General features: G+C 40.3%; 1 protein-coding gene across 2 annotated transcripts in view; it reads left to right on the top strand.

The window, feature by feature from the left end:
• Positions 1-7,871: 7,871 nt before the first annotated feature.
• CEP295 (centrosomal protein 295kDa) overlaps positions 7,872-22,919 on the top strand; it is a 47,151-nt gene continuing 32,103 nt past the window's right edge. Inside the window, exons 1-7 of one of the 2 annotated variants that reach the window (XM_010578235.1) lie at positions 7,872-7,984; positions 9,752-9,885; positions 11,046-11,246; positions 12,470-12,594; positions 13,482-13,575; positions 21,094-21,207; positions 22,623-22,763. In XM_010578235.1, coding sequence (XP_010576537.1) covers positions 9,778-9,885; positions 11,046-11,246; positions 12,470-12,594; positions 13,482-13,575; positions 21,094-21,207; positions 22,623-22,763 — 783 coding nt within the window. In that variant the 5' untranslated portion in view covers positions 7,872-7,984; positions 9,752-9,777. Of the gene's footprint in view, positions 7,985-9,751; positions 9,886-11,045; positions 11,247-12,469; positions 12,595-13,481; positions 13,576-21,093; positions 21,208-22,588; positions 22,764-22,919 lie in introns of those variants that run through there. The other variant, XM_010578236.1, reaches the window with a different exon arrangement.

The raw sequence follows: 22,919 nt of genomic DNA, 5'->3' as shown, positions 1-22,919 counted from the left end.
AACCTCATTTTATATTTGGGTAATTGAGGCTCAGTCTTTTTGAGTCCCAGCCCAGTGTCTTCCACTAGCTCAGGCATTCTGTTCTTACTTGATTATTGTTTTTTCTACTAATGTTGCTTTTACAGATAAGAAAAGAGAAGTGAAAAACAAAATCAAGAACATAAACGTTGCCTAATTCTGTCTCCTTCATTCTTAAACCACTTTTCATTTACATGGACTAAAATTTAACTTTTAGCAGAGGACTGAGCAATAGACCTAAGCACACTGACAAGTGCTGATTGGCCTTGCGTGCATAGGATTTAACCTTGGTCAATCTTTTTCATCCAAACAATATCACTGTCTGGCACTGATTCGTGCCTAGCTGTTCTTCGCCACCTGCAGTGAAATGAGATGCCTGACCAGCCAACCCAGCCTGCGTGAGAGGAAGCTAACAGATAATGTGCAATAGAGCTTTATTTTTTCCCCAGTATGTGTTTACTCTGCATCACAGAAAATCCATTTGTCAAATATTAATTGAATTCTCCAACATTTGGCATATTTGCATAACTATTATGATTTGGAGCATTATCTCCCTTGGTATTATACCCATTTCCCTTAGATGGTGTCTCTTTGATCCATTAATCATGTTTCCTGTATCCTCCCACAGAAGCTTAATTGCTCACATCCTGCAGAACCCACTCACAAAGAAAGAAATTAGCTCTATGTAAATCTAAGGTTATTACTTTGCCTCTATAAATGTAAAACAATTAAATTATCCTCTAAAAAGGACAGTGATAAAATTCCAGATGAGCATTGATCACCCAAGGAAGCAGATTGAGGCAATTTTATTGGGCCAGTGGGAAAAAAACTGGCTTTGCTTTACCAAGGACGTTGCTGGGGCAAATGATACTGCTGTCCATGTCTTTCTCGACTAGCACTGCTGTCCCCTTTACTGACTTCACTATTACTTCAATATCTGAAACAAAGGGCCAGATTCAATAGACGCCTCCAATTTTAGGGCTGATACAGGCTCATACTGGTGAGTATATCACCTGGGCATTAGTGAAACCTCAATATATGATCTAAGGATGTGAGCACACCATTAGGGAACCACTTAAAGTCAAAGGTGTAGCTATCTAGCACTAGCTTATAGGAAATACTGAGAATAGGAATATATCTTGAATACCACCTCTCAGACCTGTAGAGATACGCTTTTCAGAAAATGTATCTTTAGCCTCAAACCTCTACTAAATATAGGAACCCACATTTTCAAAAAAAAGCTGGGCAAAGCTCTTTTTTATTTTCCCCAACAGGAGCAGGCGGTAGGAACTGCATTGACTTAACAGCAGTTTGGCGGTCACAGCACTTGTGGAGGAAGTGGGAAAGATGCAATGTTTTTTTGTACAAGTCAGAGTCAACTCCCACAGACGTGTTCTAACCACCTCTTTCTAGGATGATGGGATTGTCTGCCTCTTCCTTTGAAGCCATGCCACTGTGCAAAACATAATTCACTATTAATTTGGCCATAGAGAGAGTGAGCAGATGACTCTAATCAGGCTGTTCAGACAACAACATGGAAAACAGGAGGCCTGGTCTCCAATTGCCTCTTCTCTCCAATCACAAAAGAAAATAGCAGTGTGTTTTGTGCAGAAACCTGTGCAGCTGTTGTGTTGCACATACTTTGAGTACACTAGATGTTGACCTATATATAAAAAAATGTAATTCCTGAGTCTTGTTCAGATTTAGATTCTGAGCCATTCAGTCCTGTCAACATTAGAACAGCTGGGGCATGTAAAGGTCAGCAAATCTAGAAGATCAGGGATCTTTAGGATTAAAAAATGCTAATTTCTTCTAGACTTTAGTAGTTTAGCATGGCTTTTCAGGATCAGGATTCTGGGACTTAGTTCCATTTATCAGATCAATCCCAAAGAGACTAAGCCAAGATCACAAACACAAAAATCTATAGTCTCGCAGAAAACTGAAGCTCAGACTCTAGTTTTCCAAACTAGGATCTAAGTCATTAATCAGCTTCCCTTCCACATTTTCTTCTCTCAGACTTGACTCTAAATTTACCTCTTTCCAATCACTAAAGACCCTTTGTTCATTCATCCCTCCTTGGTTTCTATAATACTTAGCAAAATTATGACAGAAAACGTCTCCATGTCTGTAGAGAAATTGGTTTCTGTTAAAAAGAGTAGAATGGGAGCAATAAGAACCAGTATATCACTGCTCTATGTTCACTGCTTTCTTCTAAACCCAAGTTTGTCACGCTGCAGCTTTTTCCAAGTTCCTCCTCTTAGTGCAAATTCATTCTCACTCCTTGTAAATTTTTCTTCACCATCCTTTCCCTTTGTAAGGTTCTCTTTGAAACATACTTCCTTCATAAAGCCTTTTAATGACTCCATCTATATAATCAGTTTCTTTCTACTAAAGAAAACATCACAGCTAATTCATGGTAGAAGTGTAATGTGGTATATCACAGGTCTGTCTGATCATACAGTCTGTTTGATTTAGACTGTGAAGGTCTTGATCAAACCAGGATCCACTCTTTTACACTGTGAACATTTTGCTGGTATTTCATAAACAATATTAAGATATTATAACAGATATCCAAGGATAATGACATGTACTTTCCTGAGAAGAGACCTGCATTCTATGTCTAATCCTGTATGTCACCCGCTGTAGAAGTTGTCAGAGATGGCAGAAGCCAGCAGTAAGGAAAGGGAGTACCTAGCACACATTTTTACTTGCTTTATGTATAAATGACTATTAAGACATCAAAAGGGATTCTGATTGAATCAGTCATTAAGTTGGCAGAACCTGACCATTTACTTGTTCTTTATGATTTCATCCAGAACCTTTAACCTCTTCTTTGGCGATTTGTAGACTTAAAGCCTTAAGCTGTTCTTCAAGATGTTCTTTCATTAATTTTATTGCTTACAGCACAGCACTTGGACGCACATCTGAGGGAGACTGAAGCTTGTGGAAACTCCAACAGCTCCTGTATACAATGTAATAAACATAAGCAATCAGAAGGAGGAGGCAAACAATACAAAACAAGCCAATTCAGGTTGGAGAAAAAGTAATCATTTTAAAATCAGAAAAAATCAGTTTTCTCCCAGTTTCATCTGTACTACATGCTAAAAATATGATGCTTACTGCTAATGTAGGACTAAATAAAAATGCATTTTTAATCACATAAAGAGGTCTTTTTCTACAAGGTAAAATTTTAAGACATTTAAGACATCTTGCTGAAGTAGAATCCGTTATTTAAAGGAAATACCAGAAAATCCAACATTATTCTATTTTCTGCTTGAAACTACCTGCAATAAAGCAAGTAATGTTCAGTAGAGTTTCTGAAATTGAATAGAAGTAGATATTACAAGAAGAAACAAAGGAAGGTTAGCCAAACAAGATATGGCACAGTAGCTGAGAAAAGCTGGCAAAGACCAGCTGTTAGCTCACTGAACTAAGCATAATTGGCCTATTTATGCACAGTTATTGTGCATATGATAACAATTGGAGAAAATTCTATGTATGGTTCCAATACATTTTAGAAGGCTGAACACAGATTACAAGACTTTTAGTAAATGACCGTGCACACACCAAGTTTGTGTTGTAGAATTCTGCATACGCTGGCATCACTGAGTAATTAGGCAGACCAGTTCTGAGGCCATGCAGCAGCGTAGCTACACAAGGTTCCTTTTTGTCTGTAAAAACCTGAATCCAGCTCAGTTCTGTTGGCTTCAAGCTTTGGGAGAGTTCATTTGTTTGAGAGCTTGAGAGCCCATTTTAAAATGACCTTACGCAGCACCATGGTTCATGCATGAATACTAAGTTCTTAAGCACTTGGTGCTGCTTTTACCATCCCAAGGCTGGTTGTTTTCCAGAGACCCAAACCATTAAGCTGGGCTAAGGATGCTGGGTGAAGTCCCAGGGGCATTCGTGACAGAGAATGGGGATTGCTTAAGGTTGCTGTTGGTTCCCTAATAAGAGCTTCTGGAACAATGTCATAAGAAAGCATGCTTTTTTTTTTTTCTGTAAGACAACACCATTTATATCTAAAACCAGATCTGAATTTACACCCATTTCTTTGTCTTTCCATGACAATAATTTTAGGATGTACATTGTATTTAATTTAATTACATGTAATTATTCTTTTACCAGCTACTTAGCTTTTTATGCCTCATATTTTGCCTTTTTGTCTTTTTCTGTAGCATCTTTTTAATGAATAGAATCTGCACGTTGCGAATTTATACAGGCACAGCTCCGGATACAGTTGCTTTGGTACTGGACAGCATAGCTTTGCAGCCTTCTGTTACATGACATGGAGTATAATAACGAAAGCTACCCTTCCACGTCTGTCAAGAAAATTTATCTCCAAATCAGTCTCAGGCAGAGACTATTATAGGCTCTGCTTGCACGCGCTGACCATAGTAGATTAGTCAGTCTCAAAATAAAGATTAGCCCTTTTTCCTCGTCAGAAAACTCCATCTATGTTTGCAAAGCTTACAGGTAAAAAATGCACTTAATGCAAACTATTTAATAAGGCACTTTGCAGTTTTGGACTGTATGAACTGGAGGATTACAAACCTTTATAAAACCACATCCTGTTAGTTCCTGGCGGTCATGATAATTAGATGTCTGGTGTCAGGTGCTAAAAGAGATAAAACAGCATGGGAGAAGTAATCACAGATCAAAACAAAATGAACCACAGGGAAACATTTAAGACCATATTATAACGTGGTACGTGACATTGAAGAATACTGAATGCAGAGAAAGGCCAATTCAAACTGAGAGAAGTTCTCATTTCATTCCGATACTTCAGTAATCAGCAAGGAGACAAGAAACAGAAAACTGCATTACTGTCTAATGAGGTGCTAGAGGATGTGGGGCGGGGAGTTTAGTGTCTGAATATGACACTTTCTTTACAGCTCTTCCTTCAGCAGTTTTCAAGTAGAATACTTAATTCTTGCAGGGTGCCAAGTCCTGCACAAGGGTGAGCTGTCAGGTGATTGTACTGTTCCATTACTGGATCTCAGAAAACCTATAAAACCAGTGTTTCCCTGCTGAAGATGCAGAAAAGCCTGCCAAGTCATCCTTCCCTTGTGAAAGACATGAGTGGCCGGTTAAGAATTTTTAATGAAGAAAGGAGCAAGTGCTCCTGTGTGGCAGTAAGAGGTATAGGTTGCATACACTGGTCTACTCGAGCTGCCTATGAGACAGGGAATCTGTTCTCTCAGGGCACACAAAGGCAACTCCAGTCTCGTAATCTTATATCCAGACTAAATCGTCCCACAGAGCACAGCAAGGCAAGGTGCCTGTGCCAACATCTCTTGCAGTGGTTCATCTGCTGATGGCATAAACAACCTCTGTGATTGATAGGGAAGTATGGACAGTCCCACTCTCAAAAGCCATTTTCTGGGACAGTAGAAGGCCTATACTGTGATTTGAGCTCCTGACCGTGCACTGCAGGCCACCTCAGCAGCGGACTTCAGTCATACAACCCCTCTTCAACTTCAAACACATGAAACAAAAATTATTTCTTTTAAATCTGTTTTCATGTAGATTCACACTGTAAGACATTTTTTATGTACAGAAAGCATTCTGTTCCTGAAAAGAAATTCAGATTTTCCCCCAGCTATCTTGGGAATTTGTAGATAAGTCCTCCAAGTATTATTCTTTTCCCTCAGGAGAAATGTGACCAGTAATTGAAGCACAGGGGAGCCTTTGTCTCCAGCTTTATATATGCCTGGCTAGATGCACTGATACTGCTGCATCACTATTCACCTTTTATATAAGGAACACCATGTACTTCACAATGGGAAAGAATTAATGCATGCCTGTAATACTGTAATTCAAACAGGTGTAGTAAAAAGTAGAATATATTACAGTATTAAAATGACTGTTTGCTAAATCCCTGTTTTTCAGTATATGTATGTAAATTAAGTGGTAGCAGAAATAATTCTGCAATATATTGACTAGAAGACACCCTTGAAACAAAATTCTTACCCAGCACATGTGGGTTTCATAATATCCCTTTTTTTCCAATAGTATAATTGAGGAGCAGATATTTGACCTCTTTCACATTTTATAAGTAGAGGATTCTAAAATCTATAGTCTCAATTACTTTCTTAATGGACTGTCTTCAATTTTTTTTTTTACCTGTTGACCTGCAGGATAAAGCTATTTAGAAGAGATGTTGTTGTGGAGAGCGCTGCCATAATGAAAATGCTGAAGGACAAAAAAATCCAATAAGGAGACTAGGAAACGCATTTGGAAGCACACTGCTCACATTTAATTTATTCAATATGCATACTGTGAAACATCTGGGTGTCTTTAATGTACAATCAGGTATTAACTTGGTACCAGCTATTACAGTCAGCAGTTTGCAGCAAGTTGCAAGCACTTGACGGAAAGCAAATTATCTCCCTAACTGATCCCATAGCACAGAAATCTGTGGACAAGAAGGCAGTTTAGCAGTAAAATGCAGAAGGCAGGGAAGAAACCACGTTCAACTGCTGTTACCTCTTCTTCCTGTGCTCATGGTTTTTGTTTTGCAATCCTGTACTTTTTTTAGTGTATTTCCTGTGTGGCTATGCATCTGCATGCACCAAACCGCTAAGTTTTACCAAGTAATCTCAGCCCTCCTGGTTTCAGTCCTGTAGGACACAATACGGTGGGTTACTATGACAGTTAGCTCCTAGTACAAAATTGTTTTTTCCTTTTTCTAGAAGAAACTGCCATTGAAAGTAGCTATGTTTTGCACTCACATTTCAGCGCAAGACAACCAATTATCTCCTTTGTGTCCCATCGGTTATAAGTCACAAGCAGTTCTTCCATTTTTGCAGCAGCAGCTCAGACCCTGGGAACATACTCAACACAGAGAAACAATCTAACACAGCCTCTGTCACTTCATCCCTACGTGCAGCAGAATTGTTTCTCTCAAAATGAGTAACAAGCTTTTGCTCAGTTTTATGTTCCTCATAAATCAAGGGTATCAGATGACTCTGCTTTCAAATCCCAACTGCTGCAGCTCTCGCACATATGATAAATGTTCCCTTTTAGAAATTAAACTAACACATGAGGATGAAAGCAAAGAAGCAAACAAGTATTGCATCAGGCTTACAAGGAGCAGACATTAGTTAAAAAAGAGGTTTATAAAAGAAAGATCAGCACTAGTTATGAGGTCGAGGTAGCAGCACAGACCTCTCCCTGCAGAAGCAACTTGCCCAGCCGCACGCAAGCCCAGGAGACAGGCAGAGCAGCACCACAAGTCCAGGGGCACCGCCAGTGCCTGAATTTACTCCTTCTACTCATACAGCGCATCCAGAAAGAGTGTTGAGCGAGAAGGTTACACAGAGGTAAAACTAGCAGTGCTGAGTTTTCTTCCGCTCCCCCACCATTTCTAGTTTAGCCCATACCCCTCCCACACGAGCTCTGGCACTTGGAAACCCTGGCAGAGGCCTGCTGGTATAGCGCTGTGAGAAAATCGCGGTCATAAGCCCTGAAGGGGGCTGAGATCGCCTGAGTAAGCGGGCAAAACCCTAACCCCATTTAAATCAGGCCTTGGGACAGGACTGACTAAGAGAGGAGAGGGCCTGAGGGAGAAGGGAGGAGACGGAGTGAAGCGCCTCCCCTGCCCCCACCGCCCCTTTTATAGTCGCCGCGTTCGGCCTCACCGGCCAGTCACAGCTTTCCTCAGTTCCCATTGGTCACCAGGAGGCAGGGGCGGAGCTCAGTCGTAGCGGGAAGCGGGGGAAGGGTGGCGCGGTGGCGCATGCGCGCTGCCGTGCGCCCGGAGAGGTGGGAGGTGTGGCGACGAGCGGCGAAGGGAGCGCTCCGCATGCGCAGAGGGCGAGTCCCGCCGCGGCCCTCCGTTTCCCGCTGCGCCCGCAGCCATTGGCCGCTCGGGGTGAGCGTTGGCGGTGACGCAGCGGGAGGCGGTAGCCGTTGCTGGCGACGGCGGCCCGGAGGGCCAAGCGGGCGGCGGGAGAAGCGGCGGGTAGGTGCGGGGCAGCCCCGCCGTGGGGTCGCTCCCTTCCCTTCCCGGGCGTCCTTTCCTTTCTCTTCCCTCCGCGTTCTCCCTCCTCAGCTCGGGCTGGTCGAGCTGTAGCGGCCGCCGCCCCAGTGGCGGCTCCCGCTGACTGACGGGGAGAGGCCCGAGCGGGCCCGGGGCCTCCTGGGCAGAGCCCGCTGGCGGAGGGGCTCTCCCTGGGGGCCGGCCTGCGCTCCTGCCTGCTCCGTCCTCCTCTCTGCCCCCGGGCAAGGCGCGCCCCGGGCCGCCCGCCTCGGGGCTGAGCCCCCGGCCGGCGCGCCGCGCCGCGCTCGTCCCTGCCTTTTGACTCCGGTGGTTCTCTTCCCGGCTCCGCAGAAGCGCTTGTTGGTGGCTGTGCCGGGCAGGGTCGTAAGAGGCGTTAACGTGGCTTACGGGAACCTCTGTGGCGCAGCGGTCCCGGGGGAGGCTGGCTTCGTTTTAACTGTCGTGTGTTTACTGGCTGCTTTGTGCTGCGACTGAATCTGTGCAAATGTTGACCGCTTTACTGTGGCGTTTGCGTTATCTGCTTTGGCTCTTAAATTCTTTAAGTGTTAGATCTAGGCTTTGTATTGTTCATCCTCTAAAATTTTCCTTTCTTCGGAGGCGGGGAATGTAGTCATTTGCTCCCTAATTATGTGTATTGATAAACTTATGTTTTGTACCTCATCATCTAACTAAGGGAAGGCTAGCAGGAACCGTGATACTCTGTCCCTGCTTATCCTGTAATGAACTTGGGATTCATTGGCTTAATAACCCTGTACCAAAAGTATCTCATGGATCGTTATTTTGTTTTTACACCTCACCTGATTTCTTTAGAGGTTTTTTTTTTATTTATGATACTGAAAAGAAATTTTTCCAGGTGTGACATGTTCTTTAAGTTACTGCTACGTGGATTGTTCACTAGTAATAAGGTTTGGATTTTTAGAACTAAACAGTGGCTTTTGAAAGTCTTTGTTGGTTTGTTTTGAGTATTTTCAAGGATATAAATACTTAAAGATCAAGTAAAGATTTGGGAGGCGGGGGGGCAGTTTTGGACTGGGCTGCATATCAGGCTGAAAAAGTCTTTTTTTGCTGTGCAGGTGAAAATTATAATTGTGAGGAAAACAGGAAGTGATCTGTAGAACCAGCAGATCCTGGTTCCACTGTAAGATCTAAAAGGAAACATCACTTGAAATGGCTGCTTAAGAAAACTTGGATAAAAAATTGTCAGCAAGCAACTTTAGCATTCTAGTAAAATGCTTGGCATGCAGACTGTTGTTGGAGTTTCGCAGTCTTCCAGGCAGAAAACCTTGGACTGTAGTCAAAAATGTTAACAAACTCAATATCTTCTATCTTATAGCTGTTACGATACTATTTCAGTACAAATCGCCTAACTGACCAGTCTGCTTTACTGTGTGGTGTGGTGTTCAGTAGTTTTTTTTGTCTTCCCAGGAGTGGAATGGTGTTTGCTACTCACTTTGCAGATGTGCAGGTCTGGTCCACAGTGTAGAATGTGAATGCAATACTGTTGCAGAGTTTGCTACATAGTATAATAGTTCAAAAGCCATACATTTTGTGACTGTGACAAAGACAGTGCCAATGTTGTTGAGTACAATTGGAACAGACGTGAAGAGTTGTAGATCGTGCTCCTAGATACCATGCAAGATTTGTAAGATTATGGTATTATCTGGTTTTTATAGCTGGTTTACCTATGTCTTTTATGCACAATTTCTGGTTTTCATGTTGTTCTCATAGAAGTTGATTATTCCGCGTTTCCAAAGATGAAGAGGAAAGTTGCAAAAGTAGGGAAATTGAGGCTTAGTCCTAATGAAGAAACCATGCTTCTGAAAGAAGAATATGAAAGAAGAAGAAAACTGAGGCTACAGCAAGTATGCCTGTATTTCTGCATGTTGTGTATTTCATTTAATGATGTAACAAATAACTTAGGAAAATTAACTGAAAAATTTATTTAATGTAAACTAAATTCCAGGGTCATAATATTGTGTATTAGGTTTCTATTTAGTTTGTGAATTATTTTCCTTTTCTCATGTTTACTTACTACTAAGTGCATATTTTGCTTGTGATACCTTCTCTGTTTGTTAGATTCAATTTGACATCTGTTCCAGAATCTCTTCTTCCCTGCCAGCTTCCCAGTATCTATCATTTTTATTTGGCTGTGAACATGCAGTTGTCTCTTCTCTGGTGTGTCACTAGTGTAAGGATTCGTACCTATTACAGTGTTTCAGGTGTTTTCACAGTGATCATGCAGAAGAAATAAGACATCTACTGCTAATACAAAGCTTCACAGCTTTCCAGTGGACAAACAGAATTGCTACAAAATGTCATAGTTCCTAAATGCTTTAAGTACTGCTCCTTTCAGAATGTCTGAGCAGAGTACCTTTTTCAGAAAATGTCTGTTGATCATCTCATCTTTCTTCCATTTCTGTTCTGCTGTCCTGCTGTTAGACCACAGGACTATTTCTCCATTTCTCTCTTCTTAGCCTTCCTCTGCTTTGTCCTACACAAGCTGTTCATGTCTCAACCGTCTTTAGAAAAAATTCAAGACATTTACCATGTACTAATCTTTCACCCCTTTGGGGCTTTTTTCTTGATATGTTTTCCTCTTTAGTGAAGAGAATTTTACTGACAAAGTGAAAAACAGAAACTTAGTAAGCAGACTTTAATTAATCAGTATAGTTGCTGATTTTCTTTAAACCGTGTTGCATTGTAATAGGAGTCTTTAATAAGTTATTGTGTTATGTTTTTGGAGGGAAGGATATTCCAAGCAGTTTTTTGCATTTTGTTTATCAGTTGTATGTTAATCTTGGACTTTAATCTTAGCTAAATGTTTCAGTTAAATTTATTATTTAATGTATTAATTTTGGTAAAAGGTAATGGCAACTTTGAAGTATTTTCTGGACAGATGTTAATAGAATAGTAGATGAGATGGAAAGCTGAAAGGAGGGTAGAGTATGTTGTGGAAAGACTTGCTGCAAAAAATACTGTGTTTTTTGAAGTTGCTGACAAAACATAAATGCTATTTCTACAGGTTAGAGAGCAACAGAAGTATATCGCCTTGCAGATAAGACAGAAAGTAAAGCAGAAGAGAGAACAACAACTACATCAGTTAGAGGAGGCACTGAGAGCTGAATGGCAGAAAGCACAGGATCAAAAGATGAAAGCCTTAGAAAAACTGTATTTATCAAGCTTAAGAGCGATTGGTGAAGGTCACCGACAAGCCAAGGAGAATGTAAGTGAAACAGCTTAATATTATTGTCAGAGAAATTCTTGATGTTCTAGAAATACCAAGATTGCTGTTTGGTTTCTTATATTCTTGATCTTGCAGTCCTAATATGTAAAACGACAGTTTTTAAGAATGGAAGCTTCTTAGAGCAGATATCTTTCCACAAGACAAGACGAGGATTAAATGATCTTACAGGCCCATCTGCTAAGGCTTTTGCTAGGCAAACTCTTAAAATTGTTTTGTTTATGTTAGATTGTAAACATATAGGATAATGTATGTTTTTACTTGACTAAATTTCACATGGTGAATCATTGTCTCAAGTATGCCAGTAATATAGTAACTTTTTTTCTTTACCATGTAACAGTATCTTTTCTACGGTTAAGAAAATACTTAACATTTTTTTTCCTTCAGTGCTCAAGTGACGCGGAGAGGCTTGATAATGGCTTCAGAGGCCTTTGCCTAGACTGCAAACTGGTGTCAGTTCTTAATTCTGCACCTGTAAACTATTTTCACTTTCTTCAAAATCATGTAACTTGTGTAGGCTCTCTTTGAGAGATCATTGAGGTTGTTCAGTAGAAACTTTCCATAGATTTTACTCTGAACCAGGTTTATAGAATTCAGTGGTGCCACAGACTTCTTGCATGAATTTTGCAGACTAGCTACTTCTTGAATTGGTCAGGCTTTTTAACCCAAGTAAAATAGCATTATACTTTTCCATATTTCAGTGTCTCTAAATCAACTTCTTCGTAAAGTTCTTTCCAGTGCTAGGATGGATGAGTTTGTGGAAAACTGTGGTACCAATGCCATAGGAACACAAAATCATAAAGAAGTGTTTCTGTTGATACACAATCATTGTAATTAGTGACTGAAAGGTAGTAACATGCTTTCTCTGTACAGTTTAGTCAGTGTTTGCTAAAATGTGTAAGTGTATTTGTATTACCCTCTTTATCAAAGAGATGCAGAGAGAAGCTAAGTTTTTCACATAAATATTTGGTTACATTGGCTGAGGAATGTGGCAAATTTGCTGCCGTTGGTGGTAGAGAAGAAGACAATAAAGAAGATGGCAGAGAAGGAAAAGTTATTATTTAGAGTATTTTTACTCTAATACAGTAGAAAGTAATTTTGAGTTTGTGATTCGTACCAGCAGTACTTAATTTGAAATATCACACTGATAGTACGAGAAGTGAGTAAAAACCTGTATTAAGTGCTTGCAATATTTTATTGTTAAGGAACCTGACTTAGAAGCTCTGGCAAAGCAAGCAGAGGAAAGGAAACAAAGAGCAGAGAAGAGACATAGGAAAGCCCTGAAAGAACAGAAGTACCAAAAGGAGAAATTACTTCATGAGCAAGCCCGGTATGCAATAGTTACCTAGTTTTCTTAAGCATAGAATGCATTTTACAGTGTCACAAGGTGAAAGGCAAAAATCTTGATGCTTCTTGCTTGGAGCTTTTTTAACCTTGAAATTTTATGGGTTAGAGAATTAATGCTTGTGGACAAAGCTTGTGGGTTTTGATAAGAACTGTACTTTTAAAACCAAGACAAAAATGTCAAGTATAGAAGCTGGCCTTACAGACTCTGAATGAGTGGGGGGCCTTTCATCTGTATATTGCTATTTTCAGTGTAGATTGTTGGCTGACAGCTATTCAGTGACATATGAAATGAAATGTTCTCAGGCCAGTTCCTGATGGAGAGTTACCCACTTGAAAAAAGGACCTATTGCATTTGTTATGGTCTTCCTTCTTAGCAGTGGGGTTTTTTGAGCAGATTGAACCAAACTTGAGCTGGCATGAAAAACGAGCTGTGTCCTCTTGAGGATAGTTGTGCTTGAGTAGAGCTGAGATCTATTGATTAAATACTTAGTTTTGTCCACACTTGAGCAATTAAAATGTGTTGAAGTGATGCAGTGCCTTCTGAAAACCTAAGTGAAAAGCAGGGATTTTGCTTTGTTCTTAGAAGCTTGTCAGTATTAACATTTTTGCATTACTTCAATAAATTAATTTTGCAGTGCTGTCTTCCAGCATAAGTTCTGTTGACTTTTCAGTGTGCTTGCCCATCCCCATCTCCCAAGCATTCAATTCGGGCACATCTGAATCTGTTTATTTTTAGGTTTGCCTTTTTATTTTGCACAATACTGTCATTGTTGCTTGAATAGTTTTTTCCTTATCTCTTCTCTTTTGTGTGTGGTCATTTGGGGGTTTTTTTGTGTGTGTGGTTTTTTTGGTTTTGTTTTTTCCCCCAAGACGAACAAATGCACGTAAACATGCTCTGGAAGTGGAAAGACAAAGAGCAGCCAAAGTTGCAAGCCTGCCACCTCCTCCGCCACGTCCGCTTGAGGTATGTATCCATGATGTGATAGTGATCACAATTTACATATAATTTAATGATTTATTTATTGGCCTGACTTCTCACAACAGGATATCCAAAATTGTTATTTGCATATTATAAGAAGAGCAGTTCAGCAAAAATCAAGAAAATTAATGAATTGTATATTAGCAGACTTCTTACTACTAAGCTTTGGTATTTGTTTATTTCTGATCTCTCGTTACATGTGGATTTTATTTCTTGTCACCTAAGATTTTTGTGGTTAATGTGTCTTTTAAACTTTATCATGTTCTCGTTTTCATTTAATAGCCACAGTGGTATTAAACTCTACAATTTTTCTCAGCATGTACACACCACCTCAACCTTCTGTCATAATGATGCAGCAGTAGCATTTTGTTTAGTTCTGTGTCCTGGTTTCAGCTGGGATAGAGTTAACTGTCTTCCTAGTAGCTGGTACAGTGCTATGTTTTGAGTTCAGTATGTGAAGAATGTTGATAACACTGATGTTTTCAGTTGTTGCTGAGTAGTGTTTAGACTATAGTCAAGGATTTTTCAGCTTCTCATGCCCAGCCAATGAGAAGGCTGGAGGGGCACAAGAAGTTGGCACAGGACACAGCCAGGGCAGCTGACCCAAACTGGCCAACGGTGTATCCCATACCATGGGACGTCCCATCTAGTGTAGGAACTGGGAAGTGGGGGCAGGGAATCACCGCTCGGGGACTAGCGGGGTGTCCGTCAGCGGGTGGTGAGCAATTGCCCTGCACATCATTTGTACATTCCAATCGTTTTATTGCTGCTGTTGTCATTTTATTAGTGTTATCATTATTAGTTTCTTCTTTTCTGTTCTATTAGACCGTTCTTATCTCAACCCACGAGTTTTACTTCTTTTTCACGATTTTCTCCCCCATCCCACTGGATGGGGGGGGAGGGAGTGAGCGGCTGCGTGGTGCTTAGTTGCTGGCTGGGGTTAAACCACGACATTCTGTAGTAAAGATAGTTCTACCTTTTTAGCTGTGGGGTTTTTGTTGGGTTTTTTCCTCTAATTTCTTTACTTCTTGTAGGAAGTAGTAAATGTAGGGTAAGCTGTTTAATTTTGATAGGAAACCAGTACCTAAGGCTACTGGGGAGGCAAGTAGATAAAAATCATATTTTTATGTTTATCCTGTACCCTTTTCAGGGGGTGACTTTTTACATCCTTCACGCTGCTTTGATTTCAGAGAGATTCTGCATAGGTATAGAAGTTACTGTAGGATTGCAGATCTGAACTGCAGGAAGAACATTATGTGCATTTTTACTTTGGAGTCACCTTTTAGTAAATTTAATTTAATGGAACTTCATTAATGCCGAGTTTAAGTTGCCTTATGTGGTGTTGTGCCTTTTCAAACCATCAGGTTCAGGGATATTCAGACACTGACAAGAAAAGAAAGGATTAAGGTATACTTCTCAGAGCCAGTGAAGTTATCAAAGCTTTTCCCAGCTACATCCAGCATGTTATGTACAGGTTAGTGTGTTGGATGGTAGAGGTTTGGTACTGATGTATCTGGAAAAACTGAGTAAGGTTTGACCCTCACAGTTTTCAGAATGATTAGAAAAAGGAGTGCCTATATACTTTCATTTTTATCCCTTAGTACATTCTTCTCTGTAGCTCTCCTCGCTGGCTGCCTGAGGGTTTTCTTATTGTGGAAGTTGGATATGAGTGAGGATTAAAGCAAGTGTTGTAAGGGAGTGGTAAAGTTTGGGGTTATTTCTGGTGAAGTATATGCAATATTGGAATTTAGAATAGGTGGAATAAAGTCGTCTATGGTACAGTTCAGGTAAATTCAAACACTCTTTCACGCTGCTGTTCTCTTCTACCTGGTTTCATGTGACATGTTCCTGGTGTATCTGTTATAGAGCAGATGAAGGCTGTCTCAGTTAAAACTTTGATTCTTAATTTCCTGGTTTTCAGATGCTTGTGTTGCTCAGTTTGGCATTGTTGGAAAAGCATGAGACACTGCAGCATTGCTTTCTAGTAACTTTTGCAGTTTAGGATGTGTGTTATGTTGCTTTCTATTAAAAAAACAAAATTTCTAATTGGTAACCCAAAGTCAGCTGCAGTTAGCATGCATATTTGTAGATGATATGACAGCTAAAAAGACACAGTAACTATATAATAGTTTTCATCTAACAACCTCAGTAATGCATCTCTCTTTCCATTTTACAAATGCAGAATTTCCTTCTTATTCTTTAGTCTTTTTTCACCAGGGCAAGCAAGAAGACTTTGTTCAGGTTTCCCCAGGTTCTGGTACAATTGCATTTGCGATTGTATTGGATGACAGGTCTGGTCAGTACCGTGTTTAAGTATTGCAGAAACATAACTTCCTTTCCTGAAATTCTACAGTTTATTGCATTTCCACCCATGAACAAATGTCCTTTACTCACCTTTTCAGCAAACATGATTTTAGCAGAGTTTGCAAGCATCTGGATTTTCTACAATACATGGGGTTTGTTTCTTTTAAGAAGTTCATGCTCTGATAATGCCAAATTGAATCAACAGTTCTGCAGGCATGTTGGATTTTTGTTGAGGAAAAAGATTGCATTGTTTAAATATAGCACAGCATGTCAGTTTGATCCATGTAAAGACTAGCTGACTTCAAGCCTGTTTCCTAGTTTTCATATCTGTATGGATTTTAATCCTTTTGTCATAGGCTTATGTTGCTGGGATGAAAAATAAAGTTATTTTCTTGGAAAAGTAACTGGGTGCCATATACTGCATGGGGTAAATGCTAAGTAATTGAAATATCAGAGATGATTAGAGCTGTGGCTTATTCCTAGTTCTGTATAGAGGGAGAAAACAGAAGACGTTAACTGTCAATTTCTGGGGCTTTGTCTTGCAAATGCATTACTCAAAAGGCACTGAATTTGAATTGCTTAACTTTTACTCCAAATCCTGTGAATTGCAGAAAATTACAAGATCATCTGCATAAGCATGCTTATTTTCTTGAATCAATTTACATAAAGAGCTTATTAAACATAACTATAATCATAATCTGATGCTCTGTTGCAATAACAATTGAATAAAATTTCATAAAATGGAGGATTCATTGCAGGATTACTTAGGAGTATCTTCAGAAAATGTTTCTTATTCTATTACTGTTACTTTATCCAGTTACAAAATAAGTGGTTTTACTCTAGAGATACTATCAGAATCAAGTTTAATTCTCAGAAGGATAGCTTTTAGGAATTGAGGCCTTATTTAGTTAGACCATTTGTTAAGTTACTTGATTGAAGTTAAACCGTAAACATATTTTATTGACAAGTGTCACACAGTTCTTGTGAACTTAGTTTTTTTTTTATATGATCTTTCAGATTTTTATGTAATGGAAATACAACCTAAAAATCATAGAATCATGGAATGGTTTGGGTTGGAAGGGACCTTAAAGATCATCTAGTTCTAACCCCGCTGCCATGGGCAGGGACATCTTCTACTACACCAGATTGCTCAAAGCCCCATCCAACCTGGCCTTGAACACTTCCAGGGATGGAGCATCCACAGCCTCTCTAGGCAACCTGTTCCAGTGCCTCACCACCCTCACAGTAAAGAACTTCTTCCTTGCATCTAATCTAAATCTACCCTCTTTCAGTTTAAAGCCATTGCCCATTGTCCTATCACTACGTGCCCTTGTAAAAAGTCCCTCTCTGTCCTTCTTGTAGGCCTCCTTCAGGTACTGGAAGGCTGCTATAAGTTCTCTCCAGAGCCTTTTCTTCTCCAGGCTGAACAACCCCAACTGTCTCAGCCTGTCCTCATAGGAGAGGTGCTCCAGCCCTCTGATCATCTTTGTGGCCCTGTTCTAGACTCACTCCAACAGGTCCATGTACTTCTTATGTTGGGACCCCCAGAGCTGAACACAGTACTCCAGGTGGGGTCTCAGGAGAGCAGAGTAGAGGGGCGGAATTGCCTCCCTCAACCTGCTGGCCACAATTCTTTTGACGCAGCCTAGGATACAGTTGGCTTTCTGGGCTGCAAGCGCACGTTTCTGGGTCTTGTTCAGCTTCTTGTTAACCAACACCCACAAGTCCTTTTCTGTAGGGCTGCTCTCAATCTGCTTATTTCGTAGCCTGTATTTGTGCTTGGGATTGCCCCAACCGATGTGCAGGACCTTGCACTTGGCCTTGTTGAACTTTGTGAGGTTTGCACGGGCCTGCCCCTCAAGCCTGTCAAGGTCCCTCTGGATGGCATCTCTTCCCTCCAGTGTGTCGACCACACCACACAGCTGTGTCGTTGGCAAACTTGCTGAGGGTGCGCTCAATCCCGCTGTCCATGTTGCCGACAAAGATGTTAAACAGTGTTGGTCCCAATACCAACCCCTGAGCAATGCCACTCATCACTGCTCTGTACTCGGACATCAAGCCATTGACCACAACTCTTTGAGTGTGACCATCCAGCCAATTCTTATCCACTGAGTGGTCCATCCATCAAATCCATGTCTCTCCAATTTAGAGACAAGGATGTAGTGTGGGACAGTGTAAAAAGCTTTGCACAAGTCCAGGTAGATGACATATGTTGCTCTTCCTGTGTCCACCAATGCTGTAACCCTGTTGTAGAAGGCCACCAAACTTTTCAGGCAAGACTTGCCCATAGTGAAGCCATGTTGGCTGTCACCAGTCACCTCCTTATTTTCCATGTGCCTAAGTGTAGTTTCCTGGACCATCTGCTCCATGATCTTGGCAGGCACAGAGGTGAGACTGACTGGCCTGTAGTTCCCTGGGTCTTCCTTTTTTCCCTTTTTAAAAACAGAGGTTATGTTTCCCCTTTTCCAGTCAGTGGGAACTTCCCTAGATGGCCAGGACTTCTCAAATGTAATGGATAGTGACTTAGCCACTTCATCTGCCAGTTCCCTCAGGACCCGTGGATTCATCTCATCAGGTCCCATGGACTTGTGCACTTTCAGGTTCCTTAGGTGGTCTTGAACCTGATCTTCTACAGTGGATGGTTCTTCATTCTCCCAGTCCCTGCCTTTGCCTTCTGGGACTTGGGCACTGTGGCTGGAGCACTGGCCAGTGAAGACTGAGGCAAAAAAGTCATTGAGTACCTCAAGCCTTCTCCATGTCCTTGGTAACCAGGTCTCCCATTTCTTTCCAGAGAGGGTCCACAATTTCGCTAGTCTTCTTTTATCACCAATGTACCTATAGAAGCTTTTCTTGTTGCCCTTGACATCCCTGGCCAGATTTAATTCTGTCAGGGCTTTAGCTTTCCTAACCTCATCCCTGGCTGCTTGGACAATTTCTCTGCATTCCTCCCAGGCTACCTGTCCTTGCTTCCACCCTCTGTAGGCTTTCTTTCTGTGTTTGAGTTTGTCCAGGAGCTCCTTGTTCATTCATGCAGGCCTCCTGACTTTGTTGGGATGCATTGCTCCTGAGCTTGGAGGAGGTGATCTTTGAGTATTAAATAGCTTTCTTGGGCCCTTCTTCCCTCCAGGGCTGTATCCCATGGCACTCTACCAAGGAGATCCCTGAAGAGGCCAAAGTCTGCTCTCCTCAAGTCCAGGGTGGCAAGCTTGCTGTGTGCCCTCCTTGCTGCCCAAAGGATTTTGAACTCCACTGTTTCATGGTCACTGCAGCCAAGGCTGCCCTTGAGCTTCACATTCCCCACCAGCCCACCCTTGTTGGTGAGAACAAGGTCCAGCGTAGCACCTCTCCTTGTTTGCTCCTCCATCACTTGGAGAAGGGAGTTATCATCAACAAATCTATCAGGAACCTCCTGGATTGCTTATGTCCAGCTGTGTTACTGTATTGTTACTATATGTTACTCTGCTCTTCTTGAGTATTCATAATATTTTTAGAGATGGTTTGGGGGGTTTTTTTGTTCATTTCGTGATACATTGCTGCTCCAGTTTTGCCAGATTTTAGTATAGAATTAGTTACTTTGGCGGGGAGGGGGGAAGGAGGGAGTGTTACAAACCTCTTGATGGAAGTACGGGTGAATTCGTAGCTACAGTGGTTCCACCATGAGGTTTAATAATGTTACAAGTATTTCTTTTTTTTTCAACCTAAATTGCTTTTTGACATTAATCGGAAAATTGCAGCCTCTCACATCTTCACAGCTTTTGAAGAAAATTCTGGAGATTTGATTGGTTAATTGTAATTATTAATTACTGAATTGTTAGTTTTACATTTTTTAAAATAATTCTGAAGACTGAGGTTTAATTATACATTCTGAAGGTAACACAGTATAGGTCAAGCAGTCGGTATTCTGACTAATGAGGTTTAGGCATGGGACTTGTCTGTTTTCAGAGCTATAATCAGTATCACAAGTGTTTTGGTTAATGTTGATCTGTTACAATTACTATGATTTATTGATTAAGAAAGTTAGCATTTTTAAAACGGCTTTATGTACAAAGAAAGGTGAAATTCTTCATCGCGTGCTTTTATTTGTACATTATGTTTTTTTTCCTGTTAGAATAACATGCATTTGCTTAAGAACCATAAAATAAGTTACTGAATTTCTGTTGGTAAGGCTAAAACTAGTTGCACATCATAGGATTTTAATTTAAAGACTTCACTTTCTACGGTCTTTATAAAATAGCAAGAGATAATCAATACTGAAATTTTGTATGCCTCATCTTACATAGAGGTAAGTTTAAGATATTCCTGAGGCTTAATGCTACTCCTTGTGTATGTGCATTTGTTTACAGTCATGTTAGTTTTAAACCACTCAGGCTATGAAACTTGCTGTTTTAGTTAATGTGGATAAGAATCCTTTTTTAGGAGAAAGTCTGGGGAAGAGGAAGCTGAGAGAAAATTAATGGAGGAGATGTTAGAAGTACAAAGGCAGGTCCTACAGAATACTGAGTTACCTAGCGTAGCTGCCCCACTGAGAACATCAGGCTGAGCCAAAGAAGAGGGAGGGCCTGGTCGCTCAGTGTTCAAACTCTTTCAGACAAGAGTTGAAATGTGGTGTACCCAAAACTTTAAAAAAAAAAAAAAAAACAAATAAAAAAAAAAAACTTTGTATTGTATAAATAGACACTTTTCACTGAAGTTATGGAAAATGCTCTGTTATCTGGTCAACTAATAAATTGGACATAATGGTTCTAAGTTTCGTAAAGAAAGTCTGTACTTGAGAAGTGTTATTTTGCTGTTAGGTATAATTCTGTTGTGGATCTGTGGCTGCCTTGCTTTGAGGTGACTGTGACAGCTGTTGTAAGTGGGATTTGTATTTCTGAATTAAATTCAAGTGCTATTAAATTAAGGTAATGCTTTTGAAACATGTTGGCAGAGCTCTCTGATGAATGTTAATTTGTGTGGAGGAGTTTGCCTTAGGCTGTTAGATGCTCTCAGTTGTTAAGTCCTCTAGATCTGCCTTGTGCTGATGTGTTTTATTAATTATTAAACGTATGTGAAGTTTTAAACAATATTTTCAGGAGAGAATTTGGGGTCGTGGCTTTCTTTTAATAGTAATTTAAGTGTACAGATCACTTATGTCCTGTTTAGTTGCTTTGCTAGTGATACTGTTCTCTGATACACCTGTACTTGTACTTTCCTTCCTAGAATTTTGAAGTGAAAAAGACTCCTGCAGCGAAGCCCTATAGTGCTGACAACTTTTCTGTTACACGTTATCATATTTCTGAGCCTTACGTGGACAGAGAATTGGATGGAGAGCAGGTGATTAACTCCAAGTGTTTGTGATACATGCTTCCATGTATCTTTCTTTATATTGCATACAGTGTCTGAATATCAGCAATTCAGTTTTCTAGAACTTGTTTAAAAATATGAACTTGTATAAAGCAGCCATTACACAACTTACTAATTGGAATCTTAGATGGGGAAACTTGTAATGCCTGTTACATGCTCAGTCACTTGCAGGATCACACCTGACAGTCCCACATGAATAGACCTCTAAGGAGGTGAGTTCACAAGACTGGTATAATGTTAGGACACCCAAATCTTCTGCTTTATGGCTTAGTATAAATTAATAGTTGCAGTTGCCCTGCTTTTTTTCTCTTCCCCTCTCTTTAGCTATGTACTCCCACTGTTTACCTTGTATTTGTGTTCATCTGTTCATGCAGTCAGCAGTTTCAGCTTGCCAAAATGGCAGAAGTCTCATTTGGGAAAAAGAATGATGAATAGATTTTTGCCAAATGGGAAAGTTTACTCAAGTTTACAGTAGACTCAGACAAGGGCCAAAGTCAGATCAGAAGAAGGGGGGGACTGGAAAAGTGAGAGATGGAGCAAGAGCTTAGCTTTTAGGATGATTTTTGGATTAAGGTAATGCTATTGAGAAGTGAACCAAACAACAGTTTGGTTTATTGGTGATGTGAGACCACGATCTAAGTTCCTGTTCTGGATCAGCCTCTTTTAGACTAGAAAAGCTGTCTCGATAAATTTGGTTTTGTGAATATTTTTTTCAGTGCATTCATGAAGTTCTAGGTTTTCTTCACATTTGAAGGACTAGGGCTAAACAATAAGAGGAAATACTGTAGTTTGCTCAGCTTTGTCATGGAAAATTCCAAAATGTTAATCTTTGTAGCCTTGCTTATGTGCAGTGGTTTCTTGGGGTTTTTTTTACTTATGTATTTTTTTAATTTTCATGTGTTAGTAAGATTTTTCATATTTAAAAATTGCAGATTGTTTCTGCTTTCCCAAATGAGAATGAAAACGCTTCTGTATTTAATTCTGCCCCCCCGTTTAAAAAAACAAACATGAAGATAAAAGTAGTCAATCTGTAATATCGACTGTATTATTCATTTTACCTTTTATTGTAGGAGAAATAACCACTCTGCTATAACAAATAAATCATACAAATGGTTGTCCCTAGTACAGCTTGAAACTAGAACACTTTGACACCTATGCTTATGGAATATGTAAATATGCGCTTTTTTTTTCCCCTCAAAGGTAAAAAAACTAGTTTGGTCCTGCCTGCAACCAAGAATTATAAACCTTCAAGGGTGTTCATATGGCATTGTATGTCTTTTTTTTTTAAAGTGCTTTTGCTGCAGAATTATTCATTTATTTATTGTTACATATGCTTTAAACTACCACAAAGAACTTCATGGACTAAACTATTGATTGACTGCCAGCCAGATGCTCGATTAGCTGCTGAAGAAGAAGGGAAACGTTTGGAGGAACTACACAGAGAGGCAGAGAGGGAGAGAAGAGAGCAGCTTGAAAAGGCGCATCTCAGAGGAAGTCATGCCTTGAAGAAGGTGCATTTGGCTCAGGTAGGCAAAGTAGTTGTGCTTGATTTTAATGTCAAAATGACCAGTGTTAAGGAAGTTGTAGGTAGGTGATCAGTAAAGAAAGGAATTATAGTTACAGGAGGAAAACTGGTGGACTAAATGGAGTTTTCAGAATGTGTTTAAAAAGCACCAAACTCT

The sequence above is a fragment of the Haliaeetus leucocephalus genome, unplaced genomic scaffold (genome assembly GCF_000737465.1).
Source record: "Haliaeetus leucocephalus isolate CR32 unplaced genomic scaffold, Haliaeetus_leucocephalus-4.0 Scaffold616, whole genome shotgun sequence".
In the NCBI taxonomy this organism is placed as follows: Eukaryota; Metazoa; Chordata; class Aves; order Accipitriformes; family Accipitridae; genus Haliaeetus; species Haliaeetus leucocephalus.
This window is presented reverse-complemented; position numbering and strand designations above follow the sequence as displayed.